At 34.4% G+C, this 21,039-nt stretch overlaps 1 protein-coding gene across 2 annotated transcripts in view; it reads right to left on the bottom strand.

Moving 5' to 3' along the window:
* The window catches only part of LOC118190178 (uncharacterized), a 163,356-nt gene that overhangs the window by 31,994 nt on the left and 110,323 nt on the right, over positions 1-21,039 (bottom strand). The window contains exons 17-19 of one of the 2 annotated variants that reach the window (XM_085806594.1): positions 8,348-8,490; positions 8,100-8,204; positions 242-329 (exon numbers count right to left, since the gene is read on the bottom strand). In XM_085806594.1, the coding sequence (XP_085662720.1) occupies positions 242-329; positions 8,100-8,204; positions 8,348-8,490 (336 nt within the window). The remainder of the gene's footprint in view (positions 1-241; positions 330-8,099; positions 8,205-8,347; positions 8,491-21,039) is intronic. The other variant, XM_085806595.1, reaches the window with a different exon arrangement.

Genomic DNA, 21,039 nt, shown 5'->3' with positions numbered 1-21,039 from the left:
ACAGTTGACATTAAAATAAAGAACCAATCCTCATTTGCCCAAACTGAAAAAATAAGCATAAACAAGAGAGAGAGAGAGAGAGAGAAGAAATGAAAAGAAAAATTTGGATCTTTCAGAAGAATCTGGAACAACTTTTAGAGTTGCTGTAATAATAACAGAAAAGGAGAGTCACGATTTGTATTACAGATGATATATTAGTAAGTACTGATTATTATACAAGTAGTATATTAAAAAAAATTACCCGGTTTATGCCTATCTCCTCTAACATTAAAGAAACCTGCCAATTCTTCAGCAATGGTTGGTGGAGGGCCATCTGTTTCCGTTAAAAGCTATAATAATTCAAATACAATACATTTCAACAAAGACGGATATTTATTTCAAATTTATACAACTCTAGCAAGAAGAAATGTAATTTTAAATACTACCTTAGGTTTATCATAAATTAATTAACTAAATCTGCCTATATATATATATATATATATATATATATATATAAAAAAAAAAAAAAGAAGAAGAAGAAGAAGAGGAGGAGGAGGAGGAGGAGGAGGCCATGACACCTGAAATCACGTAAAAAAATTTATGCTTTCTAAAAAATATTCAGAAAAGCCATATTAACAGTAAACAAATTACTTTCTTAAAAATAAGGGAAAAAAAGAGACAAAAATGGCATGTAGGATACTCAAAAAATGAAAAAAAAAAGTTCGCACAAATTTTTCCAAGTCTCTTATCTGTAATGTAATATACACATATTGACAACTTCATGACAGTGAAAATCCACTATTTTTTGGGAGGTAGAGGGGTCTGAAAGAACATAAAGTGAATTTTATACAAAACTAATATATACTTGAATATTCTGCAACAATAACATGAATATAAAATAAAGTACTTATACTTACTGGTTGAAAATACTTATATATATATAAAAAACAGAAATTCACATAAATAAAATTAATTTTAACATAATTACAGTATCCTCTTCATTGTAGCCAAAAAGTAATTCTGAAACAGTCTCTAAAAAATTTATTATCTTATTTCAACTTCAAGGTATTCAAAAATTCCTAAAAGCAAAGGAACTTTAAACCCTGATAAAGAGAAATACAATTTGCCTCAAGTTACTTCGTAAGGTTTATCTTAAGTTATCTAACAGTTAATTTTTAGCTTAAAAGTTACTTTCCTGTCCTCTCTGAATTTCAGCTTACAACTTTCAGTCAGAATGTATTTTCAGAATCACAGTCAAATGCGAATGAGGAGAAGAAGTATTTAACTGTGGAGTTCTGACTTCGTGAGATAACCAGATATTCTGAGCAGCGCACGTTCGCCTTTTAGGCTACTATCTCCCTTAAGGTATTTTTACACTCGGCCGTACTTTAGGCCCTTGATAGCTTTGCTGTTCCTCCAAGAAAGAGTCTTCTGTGAATTTTATTTTGAATAATAAAGGGTATTTAACCCTTTTTGAGTATCTGTTCTTTGTCTACCGAAATAAAGCCATTATTCGCTTATCAGTTCTTAAGGTTTCTCAACTTTGTGATATCTGGCGACTGTTTGGCGATCAACAGAGCGTCCTTGGCGCAGGTAGCTCTTCTCCGAGAAGGGTTAATGTATTTATTAAGAGTTGCATGTTAGCCTCGGAAGAGAAAGATAGTAGATTTCACTATGCGGTAGGAGTGACGTACTGCTGCTCTGAGTCACTATTATATTATGCTTTGAATCATATATTTAATAAATGTTTGTTTCGTCTTGCTAAATGGTGCCTTGTTAAACCACGAAGTCATCACAACACGCTCTCTTACAAGAACCAGAGAGGTTAGAAGCTTAGAGCGTTGAAAAACGGAAATGGTGTAAAGTTAAGCCTAACTAACGAAAGAAGTGCGCATTTGCAAAAGGGAGTAGAAACGTGAGAATTATTTAATTGAGAGTTCGAAAAGCTTGATTCTAAAGGAGAATAGAAGGAAATGTTCAAAAACACAAAGAAAGAGGATTTAGTAATAGTTCTATTGGAAATTGGCGAAGAAGCATCCCCAGATTTGAAGCTGGTAGAATTGAAACACAAACTCCAGAATAGCAAAGAATACATCAAAGATGCTGATTTCGTGAAAGAAATTCTGATTACTACAGTGGAGAATAGAAAAAGAAAAGAAAAAATGGAAAGAATGCAAATGGAAGAAGAAAGAATAAGAACAGAAAGAGAACACAAAATAGAACTAGCGAAGATTCGAGCAACTCTAAATGAAGGAAGTAGAAGTCCAACACCTTTAATCCAAAACACAGAATGAGAAACCGAAATTTCCCTGGACAAGCTGATCAAAGGAGTAGAAACACTGACTATACCAGTACCGAAGAGAGCAGAAGAATGGAATATATTTTTCGATTCTATCGAAAGAGCATTTAAGCACAAGAAAGTTCCCGAAGAATACAAATCAGAAATATTATTGAAATTAATTGGAGAAAAAGCTTCAAATGTTCTTGTTTATATAAAGGAGGAAGATCTGCAAAATTACAAAAAAGTGAAAACTCTTGTTCTGAAGGAATATCAACCTACTCCTCAAACCTGTTTAGAAAACTTCAGAAGAACTAAACATTATTCCGGCACAAAGCATATCCAGTTCGCTTCAAGAATGACAGCTACATGGGACTATTACTGCAAGTCAAGAGAAGTAAAGGATTTCGAAACACTCAAGGAGTTAATTATTTCGGATAAATTATTCCAAGCTTTAGATGAAGAAACAGCTGCACGCGTCACAATACGCCAAGGAAATAAATGGCTGAAGCCTCAAGAATTAGCTACAGAATGTGATATTTATTTCACGGCCAAAGGAAAATCTTTCGACGAAGTTCGAAATGGAATTAAGCGATCACTGAGATTTCTGGATACAACATGTGCACAAAACAAATATATTCCGCCACCCATGAGAAAAGAATATCCAAAACACAAAAGATCTCACGCGAGAAGAAAAGAATGTTATATTTGTGGAAACTATCAACACATCGCAAGAGATTGCCCAGACAAAAGAAGAAAGAACGAAACTGCAGTAAATAAGAAGGGAAAGGATGATTCCAAAACTCAATTCAAACAGAACATGAAAAGAAGAAGCCATGGTAGCTAAAGTAGACTCATCCCATGTACGATCCGAATTCGCAGAACACGTCGTTCAACCACTGCAAAAAGTAGATATTTTTATTAACTCTGAGAAAATCGAAGCTATCGTAGACTCTGGAACGCAGATAACGATCGTACATTCATCGCTCATTCCAAATTTAGAGGAGAGAGTAGGAGGTAAAATATTGCTAACAACTGCTTTCGGACAACCAATTGAAGCAAAAGTTTGCCGTGTACCTATTTACCATAAAGATCATGGAAGCAATATATTTAATTTTGTGGATACATTAATTGCAGTGACTGATAAGCCAAATGTGCCTTGCCTAATAACTCCAGAAATATACGAACTGATTAATCCTGCGGCAGAAGAACCAAACGCAGAAAGAAATAATTATGGAAGCGAAAACGCTCGAACTTTATTCGCCAATGCACAGTCAAACGACAGCATCGACCCCCCCCCCCCGCTAATGCTTATGGCGGAGAAAAACGAAGAGGAGGAAGGGGAGAAGACGAGTGTTTATGTAAACACAGACTTGTCGTCTGCTGAATGCCTACGCAAAGATCAAGTTAACTGTCCCTTGCTGAGAGAAGCATGGAAGCTAGTAATAGAAAAAAAAAAGGAAATTATTTATTTATTGATCATCTTTTACATCATGAAAAAATATTAGGACAGACTGTTTTTCAGTTAGTGCTTCCGCTTAGTAGAAGAGCACAAGTGTTGGAATTAGCACATAGTTCCATTTTTGGTGCACATCTTGGAATAAGAAAAACAAAGGAGCGAATACGATATTCATTTTATTGGCCTGGATTAGCACAAGATGTCGAAACCTTTTGTAAAACGTGCAAAGATTGTCAGTTGAAAAGTCCAGAAAAGCGATCTGACAAGATTCCCACACCGGTCAGAAGGCCAGGATTACCTTTCGAAACAATTAACATCGACGTTATTGGACCTATTGAACCTCCCTCTGCTAGGAAACATAAATATGTGTTATGTCTGGTAGATCAACATTCTTGATGGCCAGAAGCCATTCCACTGAGAAGTTTGATAGTAAAAGCCACTTGCGACGCGCTTTTGGAGATTTTCATGAGAACAGGAATCCCTAATACAATAGCTGGTGACAACGGAAGTAACTTTGTTTCAAAATTAACTAAAGAATTCCAGAAAAGACTAGGTTCTCACCCTGGGTTCTCTACACCTGCTTACAGTGCTTCAAATGGATTAGTAGAAAGATGGAACAAGTCCTTCAAGCAAATGTTACATCATGTCATCAGGACTGATCTTTCGAATTGGGATAAGCACATCCCATACCTGCTCTTTGCATACAGAGAAGTACCAAACTGCACCACGGGTGTCTCACCATTTCAGCTGATGTATGGAAGACAACCAAGAGGTCCTTTAGCAGTACTGAAGTCTTCATGGTCAGGAGAAATACCTATTCCACCTAATCTAAGTGAGTCGGCAGTGGATTACTTACAGCTTTTAAAAATAAGGTTAGAACAAGCAGCCGAACATGCCAATTTAATTGCAAGTGATAAACAACAAAAATATACTGAGTACTTTAATCGGAGATCAATATCAAAAAATTTCAAAATCGGATAACAAGTTTATTTACTCATACCAGATTCAAATAACAAACTCTATGCACAATGGACTGGTCCAGGAGAAATCGTGAATCATTGCCCACCTCATTCCTATAAAGTAAAACTACCTGATGGAAAGATCAAACATGTTCATGCAAATAAAATTAGAAAATTCCAAGCTAGTGTCAATGCAGTTGGAGTGATATTTGAAAATGAAGAAGAATTTGGAGAAATTATAACTTTGCCAGGAAAAGATCTCTTGACCCCCTGGAAGATTTTAAAATAGATGCAAATCTGAATTTAGAAAATTTGAATCCGCAGCAGAGAAGAAAATTGATAGCTCTTATCAACAAACACCGAGCACTATTCACCGGAAAGCTGAAAATAGCTAAAGTTGAAGCTCATAAAATTAGATTAATACCCAATATGGAGAGGAAGAAACCTTACATTTATAGGATTCCTGAAGCATTGAAACCCAAGGTCGATGAAGAAGTAGAAGAATTATTGAAATCGGGACTAACAGAGCAAAAAAGATGGAGATATCAGATTGTGCTTAGATTATCAAGCTTTGAATGCAGTGACGAAGCCAGATGACTTTCCTATGCAAAACACCATTGATTTAATGTACAGTATAGGAAGAGCCAACGTCATAACAACTTTAGATTTGCTGAAAGGATATTGGGCAATTCCCATGGAGGAACAAAGTAAAGAGTACACATCTTTCAAAACTCATCGAGGTCAATATCAGTTTAAAGTGCTACCCTTTGGATTAAGGAACACAGCAGCAACTTTTCAAAGAGTAATGAATAACGCGCTGAAAGAATTTCAACAATTTTCAAGAGCCTATATTGACGACATAGCTATATTTTCCACGGATTTCGACATTCATCTCCAACATCTGGATAAAGTTTACACGAAATTAGAGTCACTTGGATTTACTACCAATTCGAAGAAATGTTCATTTGCAAAACCTCAAATTAAATATTTAGGACACATATTGGATCAGGAAAACATCAACCAGATCACGAGAAAATAGAGGCAATCAAAAAGCTGGAAACACTGAAAACGAAAAGAGATCTTAAAAGTCTGTTAGGATTATGTAATTATTATCGTGATTACATCCCAGGATATGCAGAGATTGCTTACCCACTCACAGAACTCATGAAAAATAAACAACCGGAAATACTCGAATGGAAAGAAATTAATAAGTCAACATTTCAACAACTGAAGGAATGATTAGCGATGTCAACGGAGTTGATCACCCCAACACTGCAGGATCCATTTGTCATTTATTCTAATGCATCCCAAATCGGAATAGGTGCATGTTTATCACAGCAAAGGGGAGAGAAGCAATTTCCCATCTGCTACGCGAGCAAGAAATTATCGAAACCTCAACAGAGCTAGCCGACTATAGAGCATGAAGCTTATGCTATAGTATGGGCATTGAAGAAGTTTGAACCTTGGATATTCGGTTCATCGGTGAAAATTGTGACTGATTATAATCCTCTGGCTTTTATAGTGAGAAATGCTCCGCAATTGTCCAAATTACAATGATGGGCCATAGCTTTGCAGAGATATAATCTCGAAATAGAACATTGCCCTGGAAAAAACTGTCAAACATGGATGCATTATCCAGACTTCCCACCTGTGAACTTTGAACGTTAATTTACTGTTCATCTTCACAAGCATTTTGAATAGTTAATGATTAGATAGTTTTTCTTTGCTTTTCATAATCATTTTACAATTTTGTGCAAATAAAATGTTTATGTAATTTGAAATAGATAGAGAAATTATTGGATAACAAATATTCGAGGTAAGTGGTAAATTTAGATATTTGTCTCCCAAGGATATAAATCATGCTGCAGCATCATTAATTAAAAAGAATGTTAAGAATATAATTTTATATATATATTAAGAAACTTAATAATTTTACTGTCATCATTGGAATAATACTAGGGTATATTTTAAGATGTTTATAAAAGAAAATATCAACTTGGTTTCTTTGGGTTAAGAATTGATAAATTGTTACAATAATAAGGAGGTTCAGAACAAGTGAAGTTAAAAATGAGTTATTTATGTTTATATATAAAAATGTGTTATTTATGTTTATATATGTTTATGCAGTAAATTAAGGTGCAATTGTAGGTACTATATTGCAAATATCTATAGTAATTGAGATTTGAAAATTAGGATAGAATGTATAAAAGTATATGTAGTTTTTTTTTTTTTCTTTTCTTTTTCACATTGATCGCAAACAGTTGCTAGATTTTAGTTTCCAGATTGCTGATTGATTTGTAAATAATATCAACAACAATCTTACGACGGGGGTGTGATATCTGGCAACTGTTTGGCGATCAACAGAGCGCCCTTGACGCAGTTAGCTCTTCTCCGAGAAGGGTTAATGTATTTATTAAGAGTTGCATGTTATCCTCGGAAGAAAAAGGTAGTAGATTGTACCGTGCGATAGGAGCGACATACTGCTCTGAGTCACTATTATATTATGCTTTGAATCATATATTTAATAAATGTTTGTTTTCTCTTGCTAAATGGTGCCTTGTTAAACCACGAAGTCATCACAAACTTAAAAGATAGGAATCTTACAACTTTACTAAAAACTTTAATTTTCCTAGATTATTGGGTTTTCAATGATAACAACTTCCTTTTCGTGTTATTTGTTAAAGAAAAAAAAAAAAAAAAAAAAAACACACACAAAATTCGCAAAATTAAAATTTTGCATGCAAGACCAAAATGAAAATTTCTGTTAACAAGCTGATTCTAAATCACCAGATTGTTGATAATTTGCTAGATTTAAATATGAATAACAAAAGATTCATGCTTCAAAAAGAAGGAATACTTGTTTTTGATGTGATAAGGAGCATAACTTTGAATAGTAACTTGTGCTAAAAGTATCAACTTAAAATACAGAATATAGCAATAATCACCAAATAGCATAGTTTTTGGTGCCTTTGAGGAAAGAAAGGTTATATATATATATATATATATATATATATATATATATATATATATAAAAAAAAACATGAGTTTTGCATATAAAGCCAGAACAGTTTCATTAAAGTTAATGGTATCTTCGATGATGAAATGAATAATGAATGATATTCAATGATGATTCTTAGCAGATGAAAGTTGGATAACATGTATATGTTTTTACCGTATTTTACAGATTAATCATACATTTATGTCATGGTAAAAATAAATTAAAAACCTTTAGCTCAGAATAGCAAATCTGCAGATCTTTGTAGATGACACAGAGGAATGACATGATGTCCAAAGAAATTGGACAAATTTTACAAAAATGTTTCTAATGCCAAAGCTAATCATTGTAGCAATACATCTTTAATCAAATCTGGAATCTTGGGGGGGGGGAATACACAACTTGCAAAAAGAACATTAAAATAATTACCTGAAATAGGCTCTCAAATGTCTCATAATCATATTCAAAGCGACCTGGTAGAGGAATAGTAAATAACTCTGGAGAACTATTCATCTGACTTCCACCGTTTTCTGTCTAAATATAAAAACAAAACTGAGATGGATATGCAATTTAGAAGCAACCTAAGCATACAAAATAAATAAAGGATATCATTCACACTCAAAGAAAAGTTGAATAGAATTCAAATATTTAAAATACTTGTAGAACTTCCTGCTTACCCTAGCAGAATTATCTCGGTTTCTATGGCTTGCAGATGAATCCATAAAAAATCTACGTCTTTGAGTATCATCAGCAGTAGCAGATGGAAACAATGTGAAACCTGGTGGTGGTGTTGGTGGTAATGGAGTTCCTGTCGCAAAACCTGAAATGTTATATGTGCCGAACACATGTTGGATATTTCCAAACAACTTATATGTAAAATACTTATAAAATCAAAATAATAAAAAGATGACAGCAGAGATGAACAACTCAGATAATGAATGTAGATAAAAAAAATAAATAAAAAAAAATAAAATAAAATAAAAGACCCATTTAAAATACATAGTATTAAACTACAAAGACACAACTGCAAAATTACACAAAATTAAATAACGGCATGTATCTTTCAGGTAGAGAAATATACTGGTATTGACCTCTTTTCCAGTTACATGGCCAAGAGGCAAGTCACACTCTTTAAAATTGCTTCAGCCAAGGTGTGATAAAACACTGACACTATTAAAAAAATGGCATTATGGCCAGAACACTATTACAGTTAGGATATATTGGCTCAATGTCTGCTTTCAGAAAACAATTGTGAGTGGTATGGGAGTAACTGATTCTGAGATGAGTTAACACAACTTCTTTCTCCTGCTTTTTAGTAACCTCCCAATATTCCACTCTATGTTTCAAGCTTCTCAACTTACTATTAAGCTGAACATCCCAGAGTTGTTGCCATTTGTTCAAGACTTTCTGCTAGATTACTTTGTTGATATCATTTTAAAAAATAATTTGATCTGGCAACTGCAGACGTTGCTGTAAAATGTGCAGTTTGTTACCTTTAATTCTTATGTGTCTGGTATAATTTGGTATCCATGGATCCTTAAATTCATATTTACATTTGGCATTTCGAGATGGAAATGCATGAAAGGGCATGATAAAATAGCAGTTACCTCTGAAATGAAAACTGAGTAACCAGCATGTAAATGTCAACGCTCCATTTAGATTTAAATCATGAATGACACTGAAATATGACTCGCTGCTTTCGACCCATATGTAAATATGGGCAATTTAGTTCTTGTATTTATGTCTATGTGCAAGAAAAAGTTGGTTATAGATGATCTCATTGTTTCTTATATAAAATTTGTAGGAGATATCCAGAGCCCGAATTTCCATTTTCTCCCAAGGCAAGATTTCCCAAAGACATTGAATACGCTGCTTGAACATTCAAACTGGCTAGGCAATATTCTTCACTCAGTGACCAAGAGCACAGAAAAAATAGGAAGAGGCACACAAGATGGCTGTGTTTGAAATGCGCAATCAAACATCAAGTAAGATTTTGTTAAAAGGATGGTCAGGTTGTCATAGATTTTGAAATACAGTAGAATTCCAGAAATCCGCAAAGCTTGCGACCAAAAGTTGTGCGGATTTTAGGATTTTGCAGATTTCAGGAAAGAAAAGATAAAGCATAATATTTGGACTAAAAGTGCAAAATGAATAAGGCATATTAGATACATTAAATTAAATTATTATATACATTATTGCAGTAATTTATCATATGCATTAAATTATTATTAGATATATAAATTGATTATATTATTCATTGTATTATACGTACACAGCATCGAGGTTTGCCGATTGATTTCGCCTCATGCAAAGATTTCCGGTTTCGGATTCCGGTGTTAGAATCACTGTTGCTGTAAAGTTTCAACAGCTTTTCTTTATTTTTCCGTATATCATACACAATCATGTAGCAATTCCACACCATTCTGCTATAAATCGAGGAGTAGCATCTGCTTCCATCTTTTGCAGAATGTGCACTTTTTGCGTTCCCGTCGATGCAACGTGTTTATGGTTTTCAAAGTTGCAAGCAGTAAAATCATGAGTGCGTTTCTTATACGTGATTGTATTAAAAAGGGCTGAAATTAAAAATATTCTTAACTTACCCACAAAATATCCGGATAAAAAATAGGCAGCACTATACAATCTCGTGAAATGAAATAACAAAGCTCAGAAAATACAACGGTAAACTTGAACAAAGAGTCGAGTGAATCGTCTGCTTTTTTACCTCGATGCAGATTAGAGGGAAAAAGAACTTATCATATTTATTTTATCTTATTTTTTTAAAACTTTTTTATATAAATAATTTGGTATTTCCGTTTTGACTCATTATTATTCGGTAATTATGACGTCATTATTCGATAAGTATTTTTTTCTTCGATATTTCATACTCAATGTTGCGGTTTCCGGAACCTATAAACGGAATGCTTATATTCTGAGAGGCAACGCGGATTTCAGGAGTTGGTGGATTTCAGGTCGGCGGATTTTCGGTATTTGACTGTAGTAGCAAAGAAACAAATGTTCAGTATTTCAGTTTGAAAAGGCATTTCCCCCTATTTCTGAATGGCAAAGCACATTGATTTAGAGAACACAAACAGCAACAGCATGAAAAAACTTTTTTTCTATTCGTTTTGAAGCAGCTTCAATGTTGCTGATAAGATGTTAGCTTGCTTTCTCTACGAAGTATTTCATCCTTCAAAAAAAATTTCCCCCTATTTCTGAATGGCAAAGCACATTGATTTAGAGAACACAAACAGCAACAGCATGAAAAAACTTTTTTCTATTTGTTTTGAAGCAGCTTCAATATTGCCGATAAGATGTTAGCTTGCTTTCTCTACGAAGTATTTCATCCTTCAAAAAAAAATCTAGTCAAACTTTCAGATCTTAATTTTTAGATTTAATTAATCTGTTAAATTCTGATGCAAAATCTGCTGGTATAATGATTTTTACAAGAACTGGTGTAAGTCGGTTTACATATGAATTTGTTCCCAACTCTTCTACAAGGGTCGTACAAGCTTGACCGGGACTTTTATTTCTTCAGAGGAAACACACAGCACAGGAAGCCACCAAACTATGTCAGCTTTTCAAAGTATTCTCCGTGTCCGTCAAGGCAACATTGCGACAGTTCCCCCGATTCCTTTGGCGTAAAAAGAACTTGGATGTTGTAGCCACTGGAGGACATCGTTCTGTAGTGCTTCATCTGTCATGAATTTCTTCCCTCCCAGATGGTCTTTAAGGGGTGCAAACAAATGATAATTGCTGGGGGTTAAATCTAGATTATAGGGGGGATGAGACAGAACTTCTCAGCACATTTCGGCCAGAGATGTTGTCCCATTATTGGCCGTTTGAAGGTGGGCGTTGTTATGGAGAATGACATTTCCAGACAACATTTCAGGTCTTTTCTTGCGAATGGACTTCATACAGCACCACTCAACAATGTGTAGTAATACAGGGCATTAATTGTGCTCCCTTTTTCCAGAAAATCCACATGGATAACACCTTTTACATTCCAGAAGACACTTGCCATGATATTTTCAGCGAACAGCTGTGTTTTGCTTTTCTTGGGCGGTGGGGAACCTTTATGCTGCTTCTTTTGGTCTCTGGGGTTGAATTGTGCAACCATGTTTCATCACACGTGAAGATGGATTGCAACAATTCATCACCTTTGGCTTGCAACCGGTTCAGAAACTGTTTATAGACTGTCATGCATGACCACTTCTGATCAAATGTGAACTGGCGCAGAGAACCCACCTTGCACAGATTTTGCGGAAGTGTAAGTGGTTGTGAATGATTGTCTCAACACTCCCGACACTGATATTCACCTCAGCAGCAATATCCCCCACTGTTACTTACCAGTTCTCAAGATTCATTTGCTCAACATGTATGATATTTACTGGTGTGACTGCAGTCAGACAAATATGTCCATGCACTTCATTTGTCACCAACTCCTGTCCTTCATGAAACTATTCACACCATTCGTAGACTCTTGTCCGTAACATCATTTGGTCACCATACTGTGCTGACAATATTCCGAAAATTTCAGCTGGTTTAACTTTCTTCTTCACAAGAAATTTGATTACACTCCACAGCCACAGACACACTGCTTGCTGCCATGTTTGCTACAATGACTGCACATACGTCAAATATGTCATGCTGGGCACTAGTTACTCAAAAAGGAGTACGTTACGTCACCTGTAAGTTTTATCATGATCCGGCAATTCAGCAATTATTTATGTACAAAAATCCTGGTCAACCTTGAATGACCCTTGTAAATTTCTGATCTGAATCCCAGCATGATAAAACAGTTTTCTTAAGCCAACAATGTTGCTAGAACTCTTATGTGGAGATATATTTAAAAACACTCCTAAATGAGAATTAATTAGAATATTATTTTATTCATAACTATATCCCAAAAGTTTTAAGGCTGCGTGATAATTTTCTTCATTTAATGCTAAGGTGGAAATATTTTTCGCTACAGCCCTCCAAGGAAATTTTGTAAATAAATTAATTTTTCAACTTTACTCAAATAAGGATTTTTATCAATAGCAATTTCAAATCACCAAATAAATTCTAACCACTGCGAAGAATTGTCAAAAAATTTATTAACCGTTCACTTGGGCAATTTGATATAATCCATTTCATTATTTTGAGACAGATTGTGTACAATTTAAGACGGTACTATTTGTAACCTCAGTCAGACCAGAAATACTACTTGTATTAACTTCAAAATTTAATTCTTCAGTTTTTTTCATTTAATTCACATTTGTATTCTATTAAATTATCTAAGTATTCTACACTCTGAATTACTTCCCTTTCAACATCCTTTCTTGGGGCGAGGGAGGTGGACAAGAATAATGAAGATCCAAGATACATTGATGAATCTAATATTAAAAGATAACAGTAGTTTGCTATTCAGTCACTCAATTCACGTTTTTAAAAATTACTAATAGTTCGAAACATGAATATATCAAAGTTTCAAATTGAAAGTGCTTGGCCTTTCCCAGGGCAATACACTGTATGGCAAAACGATCGACATTAAATGGTTTTAAAAAGTAGATATTTAATATTTATACAATATTTATATTCATCAACAGTTCAGTTTAAATTAACAAAGAGAATCGAAAACATTCTAACAATAAATAAAAAATCAAATCATTTAAGAGGAACTTAATTGCTTCTATTCAGCTGGGGTTTAAAATAAAAGGTAACTAACTATAAAAATGAAGTGCAGTGGAGTGGAAACGAAAAAGGCATGTCACATTTAATATGCAAGGCTAGTGCCGTTTATTAATAATCAAAAGAATTTCCACAGGTGCTGACCATGGAAGCAAAGACAAAATACAAGAAAGGAACAACATTAACTGAACTATGAAGTAGTGACATGGGGTGCCACAGATCTAATGGTTATTACAGAATATCAATTTGTGGCTTAAACTCGCCAAACCAGTAAAAAGTTCCAAAATAAAAGAAAAGCTTTAACTTCAAAAGGGAGCTACAAAAAACTCAGTGGTTACAGGGGAAAATTTTGCTGCAAATGAGTTAAAAAAAAATATTCATCATTTAGTAAACTGATTAGAATAACTGCATCTTTCAAGGTTTGTTAAAGCTGCAGAACCAATCTACCATTAAGAAAAATGAGTGCTTCTGAATAGCAGAATGAAACTGTGTTAATTATAATTATTATATAATTATTAATTAATAATTATTTAATCATTATCTAATTAATTTATTCTAATTATGATTATTATATAATTCTGCACTTCAATCTGAAATTAAGTATCTGCAGTCGAAGTGACCTAGTTCCCAGTAATTATTTTTCCAGGTTTTATTTTTAACTACATTTCTTGACAAAGATGAACTTTTATGAGTTAGTGGGAAATTTAGTTTCTACGGTCTTTCAGAAGTTCAAGAACTTCTTTTACCAAATTACTGTCATTTCACTGAATTTACCAAAAGAAGTCTTCATTACAGATGTTCAAATAACACTTTCTCTTACTAGATAATTATATTGGATACCTTCTGCATAAGACATAGTTAGATATGCTAAAAATAAATGTATGGCTTGCTTTCAAACAAGAAATAAAATTATAAGCCAAATGATGCATGATTTACCTAGAAACTGAGTAGAAATAACAATGCCATTTGAAGAAATGGGACTGGACTTTGCAGGACCAGTTATTACCAAACATAATTTGTGCTTTAAATCATATGTCATAATATTTACATGTTTTAGTACAAAAGAAATAGGTCAGATTTGTCTATTGAAGCTTTTAAAAAGCACACTTCAGAAGTCTTACTGCAAGACGATCTAAACACTCCATTATTTGGAATGATAATGCAACAAACTTTAAAAGGAGGGGATGCTCTTGATAACTTCCTTACAATATGCAAATTGGATCTTATTCAATGTTTTAGTTCCAAAGATGGCATAATGCAGAATTTTGTTCCTTCTTCTTCACTGCATTTTGGCAAATTGTAGGAGACTAATATAAAATCAATGAAGAGAATTTTGACAACAGTTTTTTTTTTTGACAACCAATATCAACCTGTTCTGCTGATCCTACAAATCTTCAGTTCTTAATAAGAGCTCCACATTTGTCGATTTTTGAATTCAATGACACTGTAGATTCTTTGCGCTTGTCTTCTAGATGAACTTTCGGAGTCACTGGCTTATGGAATATACCTCAGCCATTTGTAGACCTGATGAAAATGGAATCAATCAAAATCCAACATCAAAGTAGGACAACTAGTTTTGCTGAAGGAAAAAGATAAAACTCCCATGAAGAGGACAATAACTGACATTGAAAACTTTGAATTGAGAATGTCCAGAAAATCCTCAATTCCAGAGAAAGTGTAAACACAAAATCTGGTTGAGCTATCTTTTTTTCTGACCAGGATGACAGGAGAGGCACTTGCTGCAGGCTCGACAATGTCGCTTTCTTGCATAACCTTTAGAAGTTTCTTACCTCTTCTCGTTCAGCAATCAGTAGACATCTTAGATGTTTGATTGGTGGATAATCTCCCATACCAATTCTATACCGTGCCGAACTGCTTCGACCTATGGCAGAAGATGTGCGGAGGGAAAAAAAATCTTTAAATTCTTAAATGACACACTGGACAGCACTCTTCTGTTAGGCTCTCCGAAGACACAGACTCTGGAGGGCTACTAGTTTGTTTAACACAGGTCACTGGAGTACACGCTACAAGTACTTTGCCTTTCCTAATGACTTTCCCCTTATCAGTTATGATGGCAACACTCGTCAAGATTACAGTCCTTAATAGATCGACTGCCGAGGCTACTAGTACTCCTTTCAGGCTATTACAGTTCTTAGGATATTCCATTATGCCATGCTTTAAATGTCTTTTTTGAGCTATGGATCCAGGAAATCAAATTCTGTTCTTGCTGGTACTTTGATATTGTTGAGCTATTATCTGGTCTTAACTTTTTTAATTCCGAAGAGGGTTTGGTCCTTAGAGGCACAATGCATTTACTGTATTTGACGGCATATAAGATGCATTTCCTCCCTAAATTTGGTCTCAAAAAAGTTACCTGCGCCTTATATGTGAAGGACACAGGTTAACTTTCAATACTGAATGCTATTTTTAGCCCGGATAAAGATCTAGACACACATAACTTTTTCTACATCTACATGTGTGTGGCCTTCTAAATAAGGGTGCGTCTTATATGCCGTCAAATATGGTAGTTATTTTTTAAGTCCAAAGAAAAATTGTATTTCTATAGAAAGACTAATCTGAGTAAGCAAGAGTCTGTAATATTTGTGGCATTGCCGCATCATTGTTGGCGGCATTTCTAAGAGTGATGCTACCATTTAATTTTCCATCAATGTTGATTTTATCCTCATACACAGCCCGCAGGGTAACACAGGGGGCATCCAGATAAGTTCACCTACCAGTCGTTGACCCAGATTTTCTCACATAATGGTAACATTGAACCCTGTATTGATGATCATATTACAAGGAATTCTAATGTCTAATTATGAACAGCCCACTACTGGCGATGCGACCTCTTTGCAGAAATCCGAGGCACATTAAAACAGGGTTTCTCAGCATCTAGCATCCTACACCAAGCGAGATGGCCAATAATTTGTTTCCTGCCTCCTTGCTGCCTTGAGGTGTTCTGAAGTTCCTTCGTATACGGCCTTGATCACCACAGTTCTAGCACTTTAGGGTTGATTTGTTACTATTCTTATTCCACTTCAAGTCATTGAGTTGCTTGATGTCTTGACAAGCAGTCACTTAATCCACTGGCTCCTGTACTTGAACAGTTCTATTGGGCTAGCGATTCCTACGAGTTGCTTGCTGGGCTGCCTTGAATTTGAATTTCATAGTACATTCTAAGGCATTCTTTAAATCTTTGACATCTGCCATTTGCAGGACTTTCTGTTGTATTTCAGGATCCTCGATGCCATTGATGAAAGCGCAGAGACAGGATTTCCTTTGTTTCCGTTGGGCAGTCTGAAAAGCCAAAATGAAACAGCCTCTCAACAGCCATCGCGAGTTCTTGGAGTGTTTCCCTGGCATCCTGTCAGCGAGATTTTAACTGAAGCCTGCTATAGCCTTTTAAACAGTTCTCTCCAAAGAAATGTTCCACCTCATCTCAGAGAGCAAGGTTTTGGTGCTAGCCTCTGGTTTTCACGCTGAGCAACGTGGCAAGCTGGGCTTCAGAATTCCATCTATTTTTGTTTGCCACTGCAGAGAAATGAGTCTTGTACTCTTGCCACGATGTCTTTCCATTATAAGTGGATGCTTTAGAAAGGGTAAAGGTTGGTTTATTTGATTACGGCAAAGGATTAGAGGGAATGATGCCTTCATGGAGGTCTTTCTGAGGTAAACTAGCTTGTATACATTTTACACATGGGGAAGCCATGAAAAACGCCCATGCAGCCAGCACCAGGATTCAAATCCTGGACTGAACTAACAGCGTACAGCAACTTTGCCGTTCGTTCTTCAGAAGGCTGAGGGTTGAGAAACAATGGTAAAAAATTTAAACCATTATAACTGGTTCCTGCTATCGCTATGAATTTCTTTGATAAGAGCAGGAACTCTGTAATTGATTTGTTGTTTGACAGCATTTCTTTCTTGGATTTGTTGACAGAAAAAATTGTTTCTCTGATTTAGTGTTCAACAGCAGCAACTTTTTTTCTGATTCGTTGTTTGGCATAAATTCTTTTTCAGTTTCTCAAACTTTATTTTCAACTGTGTCTATTCTGCCTTCCATAGCCTCAAATTTATTTTCCGGGGGTAATTTTTTTCTTTTCATTTCCTCTTGATCGGCTTCAAACTTTTTTTTTTTTTTTTTGAAATGATTTGACAGCCCCTTTCATCTTTTTCATAACAAATTCTTGGCCGGTTTTTATATCTTCTTTAATGGACTTGACCCCCTTCCATCTTTTCTTGCTTCACCTTTCATCTCTTCCTGGACTGCTTACATCTTTTTTTGAACTACTTTGATCTCTTCTTTCACAGTGTTGATGGAACTTTCCAACTTTTTTTGGAATGCAGCAATGGTATTCCATTTTTCCTCTTGCTCTGGGCACCAGCATTCAACCTCACTTCTGATGCCAAAACCTGTTGTATATGTACAGGTTTGTAACGGATTGAATCCACACAAAATTAATGATAGCTTGATAAAATATATTTACCCAAAAGAAACACTTTACAGTTCTGGAACACAAACAAACTGTAATTGAGAGCAAAAGCACTCGTAGTGCTCTTCTCAGTATCCCAGAGCACACTTAAAACTTCAGACTACTAAGAACATTAAACACAACACAATGCAAAGCGCATCTAAAAGCTGGAACTCTCATGGATATCTCAATACCCCAAAGTCACCTGTGAACTAATAACTGAACACTGATGCCGTCTTCAGGCTTTCCCCACAGCCATCAAGAAATCTCTAATACCTTCCATTTCTCGAGATTACTGTACGGCATACAATGTCTCACAAAATTATTGCCCACTGTAATTTTTCCCTCCTTTTTTAAGTATAGGAGAAAAGCTTTGAAATAAAATAATAAACAGGCTGGCCACTAAAACAGAAGAATGAAATTCCCTAACTTTTCTAGGTGTGTTTCAAGAAAATTCCAGGCTATCCACATAGTGCACGTCAGTTGTGCTGAGGATAAATTAATTATAGCACCACTTAAAAACACACAAATTAGCCAAATACGTACAACATATATGTGTTTATATATAATTCCCAAAGCATTGTGATTATAACTGTAATAGGAGTTGTTTTCTCCACTGAGGATTGATATTAGAATCTGCCCAAAACAGGATTAAAAAACGTCTTTTCTGAAGACATTTTGCAGCTAAAGGAAGAAAGACATCTATTTAATGATATTTTAAAATACAATCAAGTATTTTACATTTATTTAGCAGCATACATAAGTAAAAAATAGGTACTCTAAATTTCGTGATGGTATGTCATCATACTGCTAGAATTAATTTCACAAGTATGCCAAAGACAACTGCCTGAAATTTAAAAGTATTAACTAATAATAAATAAATTTAGAAGAAAGAAGCTGCATTAAATGATACTAATAACATCAAAATAAATTACTTAAAGACTAAAAACTAAATCACAAAAATGGTATTTTGCAAATATTAGCCATTACATTAAATGATTAGCCCAGATAACTGATTATTATTTTTATTTAAGTACCTGCAAAATGACAAATAAGGCATATAAGAAAGAAGAAAAGGTTTAAAAGATTTGGCTTTATACAAGAATGAGAAGGTATTTTCTTTCATTTAACATGCACTGCACATGTGTTTACAAATCCCTGGATTATCAAGGTTATTGGAGAGTAAAAGATGCTGGAAACAAACTTTGCCTTTCTAAAAGATAATTTGAATGGCTCTGCCAAAATTTGCTTTACGCCAGCTGTACTAATAACGCTCATGCGATACATAATCCGCTAAGAAAGTGATCTCCAACGCTGGCGTGAAGCTTTTTGGGGGATTGTTGTATGAAATTTCCAGACTTTTCCAGATTTTGATTAAAATATTTAAATTCCCTGACTTTTTTTCATGAATTTTCAAATTCCCTGACTTTTCCCGGCTTTCCAGGTAATGTGGCAACCCTGAATAAAGAATATTTTCCCTAAATAAATTTGACAAAATTAAATAGTACATTAAAAAAAAACATTGCTTTAGGCTGAAATGGGGAAAAGGATACCATAAAATTAATCAGACATTTCCATAATTTCTAATTAAAGTCGTCTGCAATAAATAAGAATGCAATTTTATGGAATTAGTTTGGATACATAAGCTAAGTAAAAAATTTGCTTTTATAATTAGAATGTTCTTTTTGGAAAATATCCATTATATTAACGTTTTCATGGAATGGCTCGATCCAAAGTAAACATCGTTAGAAACCCACAGATGAAGTACTGATTTGCATCAAAAGAAAGGAAAACTCATTAGGAAAAAAAAAGGGCCTATTTACTTAAGTTATTCTACAGTTTTTAATATTATTAGCATTACAAGAAACAGAAGCATATTCAAAATAAAAGAAGACCTGGAAAACTATCTACGCTATCTGCTAGAATAAAATGCTTTATTCTAAGGAAGATTATTAAAAAGAATCCAAGACGGAGTACTCCTAAACTTGTTGCAGAACTTTGTGAATTATATGGAATATGTGTAAATACAGAAACTGCAAGAAGAGTAATATGATCTGCAGGATATCATGGGTGAGTAGCAAGAAAAAAAATTGTTATGTCAGGGAGGAGGGAAAAAAAAAAAAAAAAAAAAAAAAAAAAAAAAAAAAAAACCACCTTTGACTCTCTCTTGCAAAACTGATGAAACAAAAGACACCAGACTACTGGCAAAATGTGTTGTTTGAGGAAAGCAAATACAACAGCTTCGGCTCAAATGGACAAGTGCTGGTGTGGAGAAATCCCAAAGAAGGATTTCGGATGAAAAACTTAGTACCAAGTGTAGAGGAGTCATGGTATGGGGATCTATGGCATATTCCAGTATAGGTAATTTAGAGATTATAGATGGTATTATGAATCAATATAAGTACCCTGACATCTTGAAGCAAAATTCGGCATCATCAGCATAAAATAATCAAAATAAAAGCCTTTCTTTTTGTTTAAATTTATTTTAGTTTTCATGGTCATTAAAGAGTACAAAAATTCAAATTGTCAAATCATTTTTGTGAGCTACTGTATATGGTTAAAGCTATACACAAAGGCCGGATATAGTTAAAGTAACATATAGAATCTATTAGTTACACTACTAATTACAGTTATACAGGGACTGGACTAAATGTCGCCAATTTAGCAACTTTTGGCAATTTCTTACGAAATTTTGTGACAAAAATTGGTCGCCAAAACTATTACCAGGTTGGAATTACCTCACCAATTCAATGAGATAGCGATCTTTTTGTCGCGGAGCTTCGTTTTTCTTCAGACTTTTCATGTTACATTATACAAAAGATACTACAGTTTCACATATAAGTTCATTAAAATAATTTACACATATAGGAAATTTGTAACAATAATATACCAAAAAAACAGTTCGAAGAATCACACAGACTCACACAGCTGTACGAATCTGTTACAGTGTTGTATAGGTTTACAAGGATAATATATTGAAAACTGAAAAGTAAGAATGTTGTTTTCAACTTCCAATTTTGTACGAGCTTAGTCCTCCTAAAAATTGATAGATGCATTCTGCATAATAATACAAATGGGAAAATTGTCGAGTTACATAACAGAAAATTATAATACATGCAATACAGTCAAAAGTCGTTAATCCGGACTCGTCGGGACTTCGGCGATTCCGGATTATAGATCATCAGTTTAAATCTCGTAAGATGGCATGCAGAAATTCTAAAATTAAA

Source organism: Stegodyphus dumicola, chromosome 12 (assembly GCF_044657685.1).
Source record: "Stegodyphus dumicola isolate Sdum_Otavi_A_Nest chromosome 12, ASM4465768v1".
Taxonomy (NCBI): Eukaryota; Metazoa; Arthropoda; class Arachnida; order Araneae; family Eresidae; genus Stegodyphus; species Stegodyphus dumicola.
This window is presented reverse-complemented; position numbering and strand designations above follow the sequence as displayed.